The 15,817-nt window shown below is 49.7% G+C and overlaps 1 protein-coding gene across 7 annotated transcripts in view; it reads left to right on the forward strand.

Annotated features, from left to right (window-relative positions):
* The window catches only part of Myo18a (myosin XVIIIA), a 105,396-nt gene that overhangs the window by 10,715 nt on the left and 78,864 nt on the right, over window positions 1-15,817 (forward strand). For all 7 annotated transcript variants that reach the window (XM_042694196.1, XM_042694231.1, XM_042694214.1 and 4 more), the window contains exon 2: window positions 2,099-3,175. In XM_042694196.1, the coding sequence (XP_042550130.1) occupies window positions 2,177-3,175 (999 nt within the window). In that variant the 5' untranslated portion in view covers window positions 2,099-2,176. The remainder of the gene's footprint in view (window positions 1-2,098; window positions 3,176-15,817) is intronic.

A 15,817-nucleotide genomic window follows, 5' to 3' on the forward strand; every position in this document is an offset into this window, starting at 1 on the left:
AGGGACACAAATATCTTTTTTCTGTATTGCTGTTGTTTCTAATGTACTTATAATGTACCATGTGATTTTTTTTGTTGCTTTGTATGTTCCTCCCCTAAGGTATAACCCCTGTTTTCACTGTATTTGATGTCAGTGCCCTGCATCTTGTATATACACTTCTCTAATTCGGGAAGGGGAAGGGAAAAAACAAAATGCTTAAAGATACAGGTTGACCCATTGTAACAATGATATGTACAAAACTTTACAACTTTGGTGTGATGGGGAAGTCGGGGGTTGGTTAGATGGGGAGGTGGGAGGGAAGGGATGGTAGGGGGAAAACAAAGGAGGTGGCAACAATGCTCAATAGGAAATTTACTCATTACATTGCTCATGTAACTGTAACCCCTCTGTACAGCACTTTTACAATAAAAAAACATACAAAAAAAACCAAAAACAGAGCAGAGGGAGAAGCAATTAGCTAGTGCACCTAGGCCTAAGCCTTGATGCCTTCCTGTGTGGAGGAAGGGCCCTCAGTAGAGTGGGAATCCTAGAGGATCTTGCTTGGCTGTGAGTATGAGGTGTAGAGAGGAAATACCTGTCCAGAGGACATTACCAGAGTGAGTAAGCTTATAGATAGATTCTTTACCTCGATCTCAGAAGGGGAGGCTTTCCTGGAGAGAGAAAAATAAATCACAGTTGATTTTTTAAATTAGATGGTATGGCTACTTCTACTTAAGAATTAAATTGGTGTTCCCTTGCTGGTTAGAACAAGAAAAGCTCTCTCAGCTTCACCGCTACAGGTTCTTCATGGTTCTGCATCCATTCAGGCATGGAGAGAGAGGCTGAGGATAGGTTGGTGCCATAGGCAGGCACAGTCCTGGAGCCTGGTGTCCAGGCTGCCACAACTTTCTTCCTGAGACTATATTTAGGTGTTGGTGTTCAGGGAAAGGATGTGAGTTTTTCAGGATCCTGTTTATCCAGCAGACCCCACTCCACCCCCACCTTGCAGCTGTCTGTCCTCTGTGAAGTCGGGAACTTCCTCTTCCTTCCCTCCCGGCTTCAGGCACCCAAGCCCTAGAAGGACACAACATTTTCCCATTGAGGCTCAGCATTGCTATCAATTGGTTGAGTGACACTTAGCCTGTTGTTAATTTTCTTTTTTTTTTTTTTTTGGTTGGTCATGAGGCTTGAACTCTGGGCCTGGGCGCTGTCCCTCAGCTCTTCAGTTCAAGGCGAGTGCTCTACCACTTGAGCTACAGCGCCACTTCCGGTTTTCTGGTGGTTTATTGGAGATAGGAGTCTCACAGTCTTTCCTGCCCGGGCTGGCTTTGAACCGCGATCCTCAGATCTCAGCCTCCTGAGTAGCTAGGATTACAGGCGTGAGCCACCAGCGCCCGGCCTGTTGTTAATTTTCTGATCTGCATTGTTTTTGTTTGTTGAGAGGAGATGCTCATCCTCATCTTGCAGGAATGCCGTGTGTATACGTGCCTGGTACCAGGCCTGGTGGTACATAAATATTGGATCCTCTGAGGTCTTCTGTGAGGCAGTGGCGAAGGGAGAAAGGTAGGAAGGAGCTTCAGTCGGAAGGACCCCAGTATCCTAGGATATCTGTTGCTTCAGTTGACATGGCTATGGAGGAGGGGCCCCTCGTGCAGTGGACCTTCCCTTTTCCTTAGCAGCTGGGAGCCATCCCTGAGCTTTTTCACTCAAAGCAGATTCTCTACCACTTGAGCCACAGCTCCACGGCTAGCTTTTTGATAGTTAATTGGAGATAAGTGTCTCACAGACTTTCTTGTCTAGGCTAGCTTTGAATCTCAATCCTCAGCTCTCAGCTCCTGAGTAGCTAGGATCACAGGCATTCCACCAGTACCTGGCTTTCCCTTTTCCTTTTGTGTTTCCTTAAGTGGGTTCCAGATTGGCTTGGCACTTCCTCTTGCCAGCAGGTCAGACCTCTCCAGCACACCTCCACATTGAGCTAGAGGATGAAATGAACTGAGAAAGCAAAGTGCCCACTGCATAATTAGTGAGAGCTAGCTTGTTTATCACGTGTTTATGTCTGCACTGAAGACACAGGAAGAGGCTCCATAGAAATGACTTTTCTATGTGTTTCTATTTGCAGCAGCAAGGAAGGGGTCCAAAGGACCTGTGCTCAGCACCTATATTCTGGAGGTGGCACCCCTAAAAACAGTACCCCATCATGTTTAACCTAATGAAGAAGGATAAGGACAAAGATGGCGGGCGGAAGGAGAAGAAGGAGAAGAAGGAGAAGAAGGAACGGATGTCAGCAGCAGAGCTACGGAGCTTGGAAGAGATGAGCCTGCGCCGTGGCTTCTTCAACCTGAACCGGTCCTCTAAGCGTGAGTCCAAGACACGCCTGGAAATCTCTAACCCCATCCCCATCAAGGTGGCCAGTGGCTCTGACCTGCACTTGACTGACATTGACTCCGATAGCAACCGGGGCAGCATCATCCTGGACTCGGGCCATCTTAGCACAGCCAGCTCCAGTGATGACCTGAAGGGTGAGGAAGGCAGCTTCCGGGGCTCTGTGCTGCAGCGGGCAGCCAAGTTTGGCTCACTGGCCAAGCAGAACTCACAGATGATTGTCAAGCGCTTCTCCTTCTCCCAGCGTAGTCGAGATGAGAGCGCTTCAGAAACTTCAACCCCTTCAGAGCACTCTGCAGCCCCATCACCACAGGTGGAGGTGAGGACGCTTGAGGGCCAGCTGATGCAGCATCCTGGCCCAGGCATCCCACGGTCAAGGCCAAGGTCTCGAGTCCCTGAGCTGGTGACCAAAAGGTTCCCAGCCGACCTGCGCCTTCCCCCAGTGGTCCCCCCATCACCCCCTGCCCTCCGGGAGCTGGAGCTGCAACGAAGACCCACTGGAGATTTTGGCTTCTCCTTACGGCGCACCACCATGCTGGATCGGGGTCCTGAGGGCCAGGCCTATCGGCGAGTGGTTCACTTTGCTGAGCCAGGCGCTGGCACCAAGGATCTGGCCCTGGGGCTGGTGCCAGGAGATCGACTGGTGGAGATTAATGGGCACAATGTGGAGAGCAAATCTAGGGATGAGATCGTAGAGATGATCCGACAGTCTGGAGACAGTGTGCGGCTCAAGGTGCAGCCCATCCCAGAGCTCAGTGAGCTGAGCCGGAGCTGGCTGAGGAGCTGCGAGGGACACCGCAGGGAGCCAGCCGATGTGAGTGCTTCTCTGGGTTCCAGGGGTAAGCAGGAACCAGAAAGTCAGCATCTCTTGTTATTGTCCTGTTGACTGGGGTACCCCCAAACTGGGCAGAGTCTAAGGAGCATGGATGTAGGGAAGCTGTGCTACTGCCTGATCCCCTATGAAGGGAGGGTACTTGTTACCAGGTTGGAGGTGTTATACCTTTGTCTCTGCCTTGTCAAGAAGCTGAGGGCAAGTCCCCAAAAGTTCAGCTGGGTCTCATGCTTTGATGTCTCCTTCTTTCCTGTTGGACTGACTTGATTGAATTTAGCATCATCCCTTTTTCAATGGTACTGAGCAAGACCAGGCTCTGCCTGAATTTCAGCTACATCCCTGATCCCTCATGAGTGATCTGATATTGATTGGTAATTGCAAAAAAAAAAAAAAAAAGTACCCAGCTTCACAATACGGGTGAGGGGTTTGGGCTCTGCATTTTTTGAGTCTCGTTGGAATATATAGGCTAGTAGGTGCTACTTCTAGATAAGGGAGATAAAAGGACACTAAAGTATAGAAATTCCATGTTATTTAGATCTCAAAGGTTAAAAAAAAAAAGACAAATGATTTCAAATCAGAGCTGTCCTGGAACATCAGGGTGTACAGCCACCATGGTTACAGCTTTTGGGGAGATAACCTCTGCTAAGACTTTCTCTTGCTCTTAAATGAACAAGGCATTGAATACCGAATGAAGGTTCAGAAGAAGCAGGATTCAGATCTTTGAAAGCTTATAAATCATGATTGGAGTTTAGATTTTATCCCAGTGAAATGGGATCATTGAAAAGTTCCAGACAGGTAGTTTAGTTACAGGGTCTGATTTATTGGGCTCTAAGAGTCTTTTTTACCCTCTTGGGAAAGAAAAGGGCTCAAGGGAAAAGGGAAAGAGATCAAGCCAACAGAGATAGTGGGTCTTGGCTGTTCCTGAGATACTTGTAGGCAGGTCTCTAAGAGGAATCAAGACCTCCAAGCCCAGGGATCTTTGGGAAAGGAGTGACACGGTTTAGTGTCCTCCCTGAGGAGAATAATGAAGGACAAGTTGGCCATCACTCCCAGCTGTTAGTTTTAGGACTGTCCAGACCTAAGGAGTATACAACCTACTCAGGGACCTTTCAGCACTGAGTGACCAGATGAGTCAAAGTCAGAAAGGGGAGGAAGTGTGTAGGAATCTGGCAAAGTCCTGTTTCAGGCTTTCTTCTGGGAGGGAAAATGTGGATGCTCAGGATGGCTGCTCAAGCTCAACCTAGCAGCACATTGGGCCTGAGGACACTGGGAGTGGCAGGGTCTGGCTCTGGCAGCATTCTCATTACTTTTACCCTGAGGCTAGTTGAGTTTGAGCAGCTGTGTGGTCAGAGAGTGATGGTGGGCAGGAGGAAGCCTGTGTGCAATCCAAGGAAGGACCTGCGCTTATTCATTCCAGAAACACATTGAGTACCTGCTGTGTGTTAGTCACCAGACTTGGCTGAACTCAGGGAACCGTGACTTAAAGGGGGAGGAAAAAGGGAAGTGTCTTTAGCTCAGAACCAAAGGTTGTAATATGCAATATACTGCCTCGCCTGTCTGCTTTCTCCCAGGCTAACATTGCTTTTAACAGATGGAATTTTCTTCTTCCAGCCTGAATCCCCCAGGGTATTGTAGCCAGCTCCCTGCTGAACCACAGCCAGGCCTTTGTTGGACCCTAGGCCTAGCATCTGGGATGCCATTGAGTTTGCTCTTTATAGCTTAGGGATCATCCTGGCATCTCACATTTCCCAGACAATTCCCGACTAGCTGCAGCCTGCTACCCCATCCCTGGGGAAGTAGGTGCTTTACCTTTGGAGGTGCTGGTGCTATCCATATTACAGCTGCTATCCCTGGAGTGCTGGTTCACTCTAGGCGCCAAGGTGCAAGCCCAACTGGTGAGTCTTCTTCCCCAGATCTCAGCCTAGTAGATCTATCAGGGATTCAGTAGAAAATCTCACCCCCATGAGTCTTGTGCTATCATCTGGCAGCACGATGAGATCCATGGGGCTGAGGGAAGGCATGCCTCTTCCCACTTGGGCATTGGTGAACCATGAGTGGAGAAGAGCTGGATGAACCCAGCATTTCCAGCTTGCTGGCACAGACCCTGGGAGCTGGTGTCGGGAGGCAGCAGCCTCTACTGTGGCTCCCATCTTCGGTCTCCTCCTCTTCCTCCACTCCTACTCCTACTCCTTTTCTTGGCATCAGTTCTTGTCCTCAGTCTGAGCCAATAAAAGTATTGTGCTGTCTCCTGCATGCGCCTGGGTGGGGTACGGTGAGGATGGTAGCCCCCCAGGGACAGCTCCTGGCGGCCATCCTGACTTCAGGGCCATCCATCAAGTGCGTCCACATGCTGTCTGTCCCCAGGGAGCTTTGAAGGAGCTAACTAACCATCTGTTCTCTCCTGCACACAGATGGGGGCCAAGGTCTCATAGCTCCTCTCCAAGGCCTGTTCTGAAGGCCCCAGAGAGAGACAAGCCCTGGGGTTTCCCTCTTACATGGTGCATGTGGAATGTGTGGCTCACACCTTTGATGTCCCAGAGCTGCTAGATGAAGTTCCATGGGGATTAGGGGTGAGTTATGGTGGTAGGATAGACTTGGGGCCTGACAAAATCAGTCAGCAGGCCAAGAGTAGCTTTTTGTTTCTACCATTGATCCTTGTGTCCACCTAACCAGTATGTAAACATTTGCTGATGAGCACTTACTATATGGTAGGTCCCAGCATCTAACAGCAAACAACATTTAAATCCAGCCTCAAGGAATGTCTAGTGGAGGCTGTGACAGTAGCATTGGAAGAGCTCAGTGACTAAGGCCAGTACAGGGTCTGGGGAAGCATAGAGGAGGCTTCATGTACAGTCTTTAGGGATGGATCAGCAAAAGGAGATGAGTGGCAGGAAGCAGGGGAAGGTTGCAGGATGACACATTTTGGAGCCAGGTTGGGATAATGTGAAGGGAGGGAGTGCTGAGAGGAGCAGCAGGAGAAGCAGACACCAGGCCGCCTAGGCCCCTGTGAGCCATGTGTGGGGAATGTTTACTGCCAAGGCAGCGAAGCCATTTGGCCAAGGAGTCACACAGAGGAAGAGGATTTAAAAGTCTCTCTGAAAGTGGCACTGTGGCTCAAGTGGTAGAGCACTCACCTTGAGCTGAAGAGCTCAGGGATAGTGCTTAGTCCCACAGTTCAAGCCCCATGACCGACAAAAGAAAAAAAAAAGTAAAAGTCTCTCTGGTGGCTTCTAGAGAGCACTTGCAGATGTAGCTGAGGTTGCTGTGGGAAATGTGTGGGGAGCTCTTGGAGTAGTCCTAGTGTAGTGGATGGAGGCCTTAGCCTGGGTAGAAGCATCAGGGATGAACCTAAGTATCAGATTTGAGCCATGGAGGCAGGTGCTTAGTTTTGAGGTTTGACTGACATAGGAGCTGAGGGTGATGACTATTGAGTGTAAGTGCCAGTTTCGGGGGGATAGTGAACCTTCTTTCCTTGACTCCTTAGGTAGTTTCTGGGGGTAGGGCATGTCTTCTGATCAGTTATTCTGTTTGGGTTTTTTTTTTTTTAACTGTATTTTTTTTGTCTTTTCTTTTTTGGTACTGGGGATCTAACCCAGGACGTTGCACTTGCTAGGCAAGCACTTTGCCACTGAGCTACATCCCAGCCCTGATCAGTTATTCTGTTTGCTAAGTGTGCTGAGGTTAGTAGAGGTCCTGGCAAAGATGAAGATCTTAAAATCCAATCCTATTGGTCTGGCTGGGGAGGATCAAGGCCCATTGAGACTGGGTTGAGGAAAGAAGGAGGCTAGCTTTTTTTTTTTTTGGTCAGTTGTGAGGCTTGAATTCTGGGTCTGGGCGCTGTCCCTGAGCTCTTCAGCTCAAGGCGAGTGCTGAGTGCTCTACCAGCTTGAGCTATAGCACCATTTCCCATTTTCTAGTGGTTTATTGGAGATAAGAGTCTCACAGACTTTATTGCCCGGGCTAGCTTTGAACTGTGATCCTCAGATTTCAGCCTCCTCAGTAGCTAGGATTACAGGCCTGAGCTACTGGTGCCCAGCTGGCTCTTCTTTTAATATATCTTCATTTAACTCTAAAGTTAATATGGTTATCCCTTGTCTGTCAGCCAGAGGAACCTGACTGATGTGGATATCTCTTCAGTAAGTATTGATTCCCTGCTTCTGAGGATGTAGCAGGAGGGAAGTTGTTTTTTGTTTTGTTTTGTTTTTGAGTTTCTACTAGGACTTGAGCTCTCGGCCTCCTGCTGGCATTCTACTACTTGAGCCACACCTCCACTTCCAGCTTTTGCTAGTTAATTAATTGGCAATGAGTATTGTGGATTTATATGTATGGGCCAGCATTGACAACAATTCTCAGATCTCAGCCTCCTAAGTAGCTAGGATTATAGATCTGAGCAACCTGTGCCCACCTGGGAGAGGGTTGTTTGTTTTGCCAGTCCTGGGTCTTCAACTCAGGGCCTGGGCTCAAGGCTGGCACTCTACCACTTGAGCTACAGCACCACTTATGGCTCCCCCCCCCTTTGTCTATATGGTACTGAGGAATCAAACCTAGGGCTTCATACATGCCAAGCAAGCTCTCTTCCACTAAGCCACATTCCCAGCCTATGAGATGGGGTTTTAAAGGAAGGCTACCACTCCCTCCCACTCAGGTCGGGTTTCTTTTTAAAAAATTTTTTTTGTCGGTTGTGGGGCTTGACCTCTGGGCCTGGGTGCTGTCCCTCAGCTCTTCAGCTCAAGGCGAGCACTCTACCACTTGAGCCACAGCACCACTTCCAGTTTTCTGGTGGTTTATTGGAGATAAGAGTCTCATGGACTTTTCCTGCCTGGGCTAGCTTTGAACTGCAATCCTCGGATCTCAGCCTCCTGAGTAGCTAGGATTGTAGGTGTGAGTCATCGGCACCTGGCAGGTCTGGTTTCTGAGATGTGATATTTCTGCTTCTCCTGTGGTGAAAGCTTTCAAGACTGTCAGGTTCCTCAAGAGCTTGTGTCTGTCTCAACTACCACCATGCCCAGAAGAGTTTGTGAGGAGCAAGTTTCAGTGGAAAGGGTATGGGCTTTGGAACCAAGAAAGGATCTTATGAAAGTTGCCAAACCTTTTGAACCTCCTTATATACATTCCCTCAATAAACAGGTATTGTTTTCTGAAGGTCCCTAAACAGAAGTTTGTTTAAGAACCAAGCATAGACCCAAGTAAGTACATGAAATCAGGAATCAGCACTATTGTGGAATGCTTTGCAGGTTATCAATGGGACTGGAAGGAGGAAGTGCCCAGGCAGAAAGGTGGCAATCAGGAAAGACCCTCTAATGGAGGGGACTCGATCTCTATAAAATAGGCCCATTCTCTCCTCCCAGAAGGTCAAGTTGGAGAAGGATACACACCCAACCAACTCAGTCTAGGTATCTGAGAAGGATAGAATTGAAGGCTAAAAGGAAACTTCTGTGTACTTTACTCTGGGTTTGTCTTTATATAAGATAAACATGTTTATGTGGTAGGAGAGGTCACTGATGTGAGACTTGGGCAGACAGTAAAAGCTTAGGAAAGTTGGTGCCTTTCTCCCTGCCTAGCCATCCAGGGAAGGTAATTAGGCGATTTCCTGTGTTCTCTCATCCTTGCTCCTAGTGAGATTTTCTGTCCATTGGGGACTGTCAAGGCTTTGTCTAAGCTTTCTCTATCATTGAAGACAACCAGCTGGACCTGGGGATGCAGTTCAGTGTTAGAGAACTTGTCTAGCATTCACAAGCCTTTCGGGTTTGATCACTAGCACTACAAAATACAAAACCAGTCAAACAAACAAAAAACAGTCAAAGGGAGAGAGGATGCTAAGCTTTTCATTTTCCCCAACCCAGTGTGCCTGGTTATCAGTAGTCCTGCAGGGGACTGGTCAGACCTGGCTTCTTTGGTGTCATGGAATCCCTAGACTTCTGGTAGAAATGGTATGGATCCCATCAGCCTTGTTCCTAGGGCTCTTGGGTGCTGTCTAGATTCTAGCTCTACCAGGCCACCTTCAGATTATTGGCCTTTCCTAGGCGCTTCTCATAGTGGTTGAGCAGCTGGCTGCCTCCCTGGGCTCAGTGTTCTGGAGTGCTCCTGTTCCTAATTTTACTCCAAATGATCCTGAGAGGCTTTTTTTGTTTTGTTTTAAACAAGCCATTTTTTATTTCATTTTGTGCCAAAGCTTCAGGCACCTCTGGCATCACAGAGTCTGAGAGTTCTGGTTTGGTGTGTGTGTGTGGGGGGGGGGGGTTCAGCGTAGAACCTATCTTCTTAGTGATGAGGGGCTGGTGGACAGGTCTCAAGGCTGGAAGCATTGGTGGGTGGGAAGTCTTTGGGAGCTGGTGGGGGGGGGGGAGGGAGGGTGTTATCTGTTCTGAAGCTCACCATTGTAGAACAGAGGGCTAGGACATTTCTGTTCCACTGGGCCTTCCTTCTCTGTCCTTGAGGGCAGCACTCTGCCTTCACTGTGGGATGCTAGATGAACTGTAGCTCCAGAATGCCCTGGCCACCCAGCCTGTGGGTGGTGGGCACAGTGCCCAGGCCACATTGGACTGGGTGTGGGTACAAGTACTGGTCATTGGTTGTTTTTGTAGGCACAGCTTAGAACCCTGGTTGCAGGGGTGGGGTCTAAAAGGTAGCCTCCCACTTCTTCCTGCCCTGGCTCGAACCCCTCCAGCCTGCCCAGAAACCCCATCACCCCTCTGCCCTCTGCCCTCTACTTCCTTCTAATCTCTCTTATTTACATTGAAATGGTTCTGGAAAATACCAGATAGGCAAACACCCTGACTGGGGTGGCTGGGGAGTGGGGTGAAGGGGGTGTTGTAGGGGGGGTGGGGGCAGGAACACAAGTATTTTAAAAATGCTGCAAATCTCTACAGCGTTTCCCAGAAACCACAAGCATGCTCTCAGCCTGCCAGCAGGGTTCCCGCCACCACTCTGCACCGAGCTGCGAGACTCTCTTCGTGCAGCCTGGAGTAGAAGGCAGCATGGTGGTGGGGTGTGTGTGGGGGGAACCTGTGATCCAGTTGAGGTGGGGGCTCCCCTGCGGCTGGGCAGGCTGCCTGGCGCCTCCTTTGTCAGTCCCAGGCAGTGGTACGGATGTGCCCTAGGCATCCAGCAGGCAGTACCCTGTAAGCCCACTGTGCCAGGCAGGCATTGTGAAATAGTGGTGTTTTTATTTTTTTTCCACAGCCCCTGCCCCCTGCTGTGCATTTTTAGGGGGACAGCCAACTCTTGAGTCCCCATGGTGTTTGGCAGCAACTTCTGTACTGTTAAATACAGGGGACAGTGTCAGCACAGCTTCTTTTTTATGGTTGTTGACTCTGGCTTGGTTGGAAAACTATTTCCTTAGACCTGGGTCACCCCTCTGGCCCCCTTAATCTCCTGCCATATGGCCCTCAGAATCAGGGCATGGCGTCCTGCCCTGCATGGCTCAGTCCAGACACTTTGCATAAACTGGTCAGGGAAGTGTGGAGGGCTGTCTGTGTACACTGTGATGTTTACTGAATCTTAAGACTCTCCTGAACAGAAGACCCTTGAAAGAAGGCATGAGAAGTAATCGAAGGCCAGGTTCATGGCAAGTGTTTGCTGTATCTGGTCCTGTTCTAGATGTTTCTTATATATTAACTCACTTAGATTCCCCAATTCTTTGAGGTATGTATTGTAATGAGCTCTTTCACAGATGAAGAAACTGAATTACTGATGACTGGATTACGGGTTAAAGTTAAACCAGTTGTGTAAGGTGGCACAACTATTAAATGATTTGTCAGAATTTGAACTCAAGCCACCAGCTCTTGGGCAGTGTGCCAGATGGTGTAAGGGAAGGCAGTATGTAGATAGTCTTATAAATCCACAGCACACTGCAGACTGGGTCCCTCTAATCTAGAAGCCTGGAAGCCCCTCCATTTCCTTGTCTTTCTCCAGAAAGAAAGAGGAGACAGGATGGACTGACTGGCCTCTCCTGCTCTGTGAATGGTGGCCCACTGAAGGGTGTGACTGGTACTTTTAGGGTGTCCATAGATTCAAGCCAAAGGGAGTGAGCCCAAGTAGCAGTAGTCTTAGCAGGACGTGGGAGACAGCAGGAAAGGGTGGACCAAGGGGCAGCTTGGGTGTGGTCACCAGGGCTGGAGGAGGACTCATGCTTCTTACACAGCTGTCCTGCTAGATCCTAGATCCAGAAAGCTGGAACATCGCCCTTCTCAACTTTTTTGGCTCCTAATGGCATGCTGGTAGTGATGTCCACAGCACGTGGGGTGGCAGGATCCCTGTACTGCATAGGAGTTGTGCACTCTTGTTCCTTTTTTTTTTTTTTTTTTGGTCGGTCGTGGGGCTTGAACTCTGGGCTTGGGTGCTGTCCCTCAGCTCTTTACTTCAAGGCCAGCTCTCTACCCCTTGAGCCACAGTGCCACTTCTGGTTCTCTAGTGGTATATTGGAGATAAGAGTTTCACGGACTTTCCTGCCCAGGCTGGCTTCGAACTGTGATCCTCAAATCTCAGCCTCCTGAGTAGCTAGGATTACAGGTGTAAGCCACCGGTGCCCAGCTACTTTTGTTCCTCTGTATGCATTATGGAGAAAACGCAGGGAAGCAGGGCCAGCAAAGAGCTAAGCAGGTGGCGGACATCCAACTCCACTTTCTCATTGGGATTTGCCATGAAGTCCCAGCTACTCCTGATTGTGCTTTGTTCTGCCCATCATGTTCTCTCTTGGGCCTGGCCTCCAGATTGAATCTCTTTCTCAGGGAAGTCTTCCCTGTTCCTCTCAGACCATGTCAGGTCCCCACCCTGGCAACACCCATCCTCCCATACCATTCATCACAATTGTGATTAGCTAGTTATTTAATAATTTACCCGATGCTGGAGCACTTCATGAAAGCAGAGAATGTTGGTTGAAGAGAAAAAAGATGACTTCTCTAATCAGAAACTAGTTTCCCAGTCTCTGTTTGGTCTTCCTTGTATAGCTCAGTTTGGGTTCTTGAAATTCTGTTGTCTTGGACTGGGAAGGTGGCTCAGTGGTAGAGCGTTTGCCTTGCATGCCTGAGGCCCTGGGTTCGATTCCTCAGCACCACATAAGCAAAAAGAAAAAAGCCAGAAGTGGCACTGTGGCTCAGGTGGTAGAGCGCTAGCCTTGAGCTGAAGAGCTGAGGGACAGCGTCCAGGCCCAAAGTTCAGGCCCCATGACTGTACCCAAAAAAAAAAAAAAAAAATTCTTTTTAAAAAATTCTGTTCCTGGTGCCTGAACTCAGGGCTTTGGTGCTGTCCCTGAGCTATTTTGCTCAAGGCTAGCACTCTACCACTTGAGCCATAGTTCTACTTCAGGCCTTTTTGGTGGCTAATTGGAGATGAGTCTCATGCACTTGGGGTTAGGGGTGCGGCCCTGGTGGTAGAGCATCCGCCAATGAGAGAAAGCATCAGATACGTTTGAGTCCTGGGAGGAGAGAGAGAGAGAGAGAGGGAAGGAGAGAGAGAGAGAGAGAGAGAGAGAGAGGAGAGAGAGGAGAGAGAGAGAGAGTGAGTCTTTACTGCCTGGGCTAGCTTCAGATTTCCTGAGTAGTTAGGAGTATAGGCATGAGCCATTGGTGCCCAGCTCTAAAATTTGTCTTTTGATGAAGTCTTGGTGGCTTGTCTGTAGTATGTTGCCATCTCCTGCCACCACCCACATGATCTCTTGTGTGCTTGGGGACTTGGCCTCTGTCACAAGAGTGGAGGAGAGCTAGGCATATGGGACCAGGAGCTGAGGGAAGGGAGAATTTCAGGAACAGCCTGCTTCTGCTCCTGCAGAATTCCCCTAAAGGCACTGGACCTGGGTGAGAGATTTAGGGTTACATGGGGGCCACATGATGTCCGGTCCAAGGGTCCTGAAGGAATGTGCCTATCTTACTGGTTGCAGGTCTCAGAGGGGTTGGAATGTGGCCTGGGGCTCCAGGCTTCATCTTCCCCCCCCTGCTGCTTTCCCTGGACAGCCTTTGTACTGGAATGTCAGCAGGCTGGGAATGTTCAAGGCAAGGATCTTTCCCATTCAGAGCAACAGATTCCAGCTGGAGCCTGGGGACAGCTCCCACACAGTTAGGGGCCATCAGAGAGGGCAGACACAGGGGCTCTAGGGCAGCCGGAACTGCTCTGCTCTTGAGGCCCAGGCTCACTTCCAGTCCCTAACTGGGGAACACAAACATTCTTCTTCCTCTTGAGCCAGGTCAGGAAGAACATGGGCTTCAGGAGTTGTAGGGCTCAGGAGTGGCAGCCAGGCCCTAGGAGTTTGAACCCTACCTCTCTGAGAGAAGAGGCAGGCCATTTCCTACAAGGCTATACGCCCTCCAGTCCTGAAGTAAATCAGGAAGGAGAGCCAACTCAAATTCCATCCTCAGGTGGAGCTTGTCTACCAGACTCAGGTTTTGTGGTCTATAGAAACCACCCAGCAGATAGGAGGTAGCACTGCTGAATTTGCCACCCATATTTTTCTTTTCTTCTTCTTCTTCTTCTTTTTTTTTTTTTTTGGGTCCAGTCATGGGGCCTGAACTCTGGGCCTGGGCGCTGTCCCTCAGCTCTTCAGCTCAAGGCTAGCGCTCTACCACTTGAGCCACAGCACCACTTCCGGCTTTTTTTTTTCTTATGTGGTGCTGAGCAATCGAACCCAGGGCCTCAGGCATGCAAGGCAAGTGCTCTACCACTGAGCCACCTTCCCAGCCCCCATATTTTTCTTGTATACTATGGGCCCTATAACATCTTCAGGGCCTGCTTCCTGTCTTCATGACCTTTCTGGCCCTGTGCCCTTTGACCCCTGATCTCATTTCTGCTGGCTCCTCCCTCCCATTCCCATTTCTACCAGGAGCTGACTCATTTCCTCCCTCTCACCCAGCTTCTGTCATTGCCAGACCCTGTGGCTAGCTGGGTGCACGCTGGAAGGAAATCTCTCCCTGGGCATTTCCAGCAGGATTTGGAAGCAGCCTCTTATTCTGGGGCCTGAGAGGTTGGAATGTGAGGAGTAGTGACTCCAGACCATAGGGACACCTAGGTCTGAATGCTCCCTGAGCCTTTTTGCAGTCAGGATGGATGTCAGGAAACCTGACATCTACCTACATCTACCTGTTCCCTGTCACATGTGGCAAAGGTGCCATCCTGTGATCAAAGACACTATGCTTTCACCAGCACTGCAGGCATCTGCAAAAAGCTAGATCTCCTGAGTATTGTGGTGCATGTCTATAATTCCAGATACTTGGGAGTGAGAGGCAGGAAGATTGTGAGTTCAGGGCCAACCCTAGACAAAGTTAGAACTACTCTATCTCAAATGCAAAACCCAAATGAAAGGCAAAGTTAGAACTACTCTATCTCAAATGCAAAACCCAAATGAAAGAGTTAGTAATGTGGTTCACGTGGTAGAAGACTTGCCTAGCATGCTTGAGGTCCTAAATTCAATCCCCAGTAACAAAGACACACACACACACACACACACACACACACACACACACACACACACACACACACACACACACACACACACACACACACACACACACACACACACACACACACACACTCTCTCTCTCTCTCTCTCTCTCTCTCTCTCTCTCTCTCTCTCTCTCTCTCTCTCCCCCCTGGGTGGCATGGGCTAGAGGCCAAGTAGTGACAGCATTGTCAGGCACTATGAGACTGTCATGACTTTCTATAACACCTAATTTCATGCCCAGCCCCATCACATGAGGGGAAAGTGTCTGGAGATCCCAGTAGAACCTTCTAGGGGCATGATGAAGGGGAAATACCTGACAGTATCTTCTTGTGTGAGTTCTTCCTTGGGAGGGCCTGCCTTCAGCCTCCTGTCTCCCTCCTTTGTGGACTGCTGTGATTATGAGTGGACTGCAGAGGCCCTAGATGGGCTGGCATCTTCCATTGCCCTCCCCAGAGCTGTCCAGGCTGTGGCAGCCTGTGTGCCTGGCACTCCAGGCGCTGTGGGAACCAGCCTGTGCTGAGCCTGGCACAGCCTTGCCTTCTCCTCAGCAGACATCTAGGTTACCTAAAGGACACAGGCCCTGGGTGAGGTCAAGTCCCCACTCACTTGGCTATGCATCAAGATCAATAGAGGCAAGAGGGAAACTGGGCCTGTGGCCTGAGCAGCCTGGGGGGATTGCTGTGGTCTGTCTTCCTGGAATCCAATGACCAGCAAACATCCCTGTTCCCCTTAGCACTTGGCTTTGTCTGGCGTAGCCCCCGTTGCACAGCAGCTTGCAATTCCAGCCTTGAGGATTTCTGAGTACTGACAGGAATTTCTTGTTTAAGTCAGGTTGTGGGGGTTGTGCCAGCTTGACCACCCCACCTAAAATGCCCTTGCCTTCCTTGTGGGAGGTGAACCACCCTGTTAGGCACACAGATGCCCGTCTGCATTCCTCTCCCAGGGTTTCTATATTTCTCCATGCCCTCACCCAGCCTTCCTTGACCTGGGAAAGGAAACACAGAACTGGGCTCCGTGGCAGGATTCCTAGCATGGGAATGGCCTGGGTACTATGCATGGACTCCCTGCTGAGTTAGACTAGATTTTCCTTTTCTCCCACACTCCTCCAACGTATTTCTGCAAGTAGCCTCCAGTCCTTACAGCCCTCACCTTCTCTGTCTGGTTTGAAGGCTGGCTTTAAACCAGAGGGCTTG

This window comes from Dipodomys spectabilis, unplaced genomic scaffold (genome assembly GCF_019054845.1).
Source record: "Dipodomys spectabilis isolate Male_0828 unplaced genomic scaffold, ASM1905484v1 ptg000004l, whole genome shotgun sequence".
NCBI lineage: Eukaryota > Metazoa > Chordata > Mammalia > Rodentia > Heteromyidae > Dipodomys > Dipodomys spectabilis.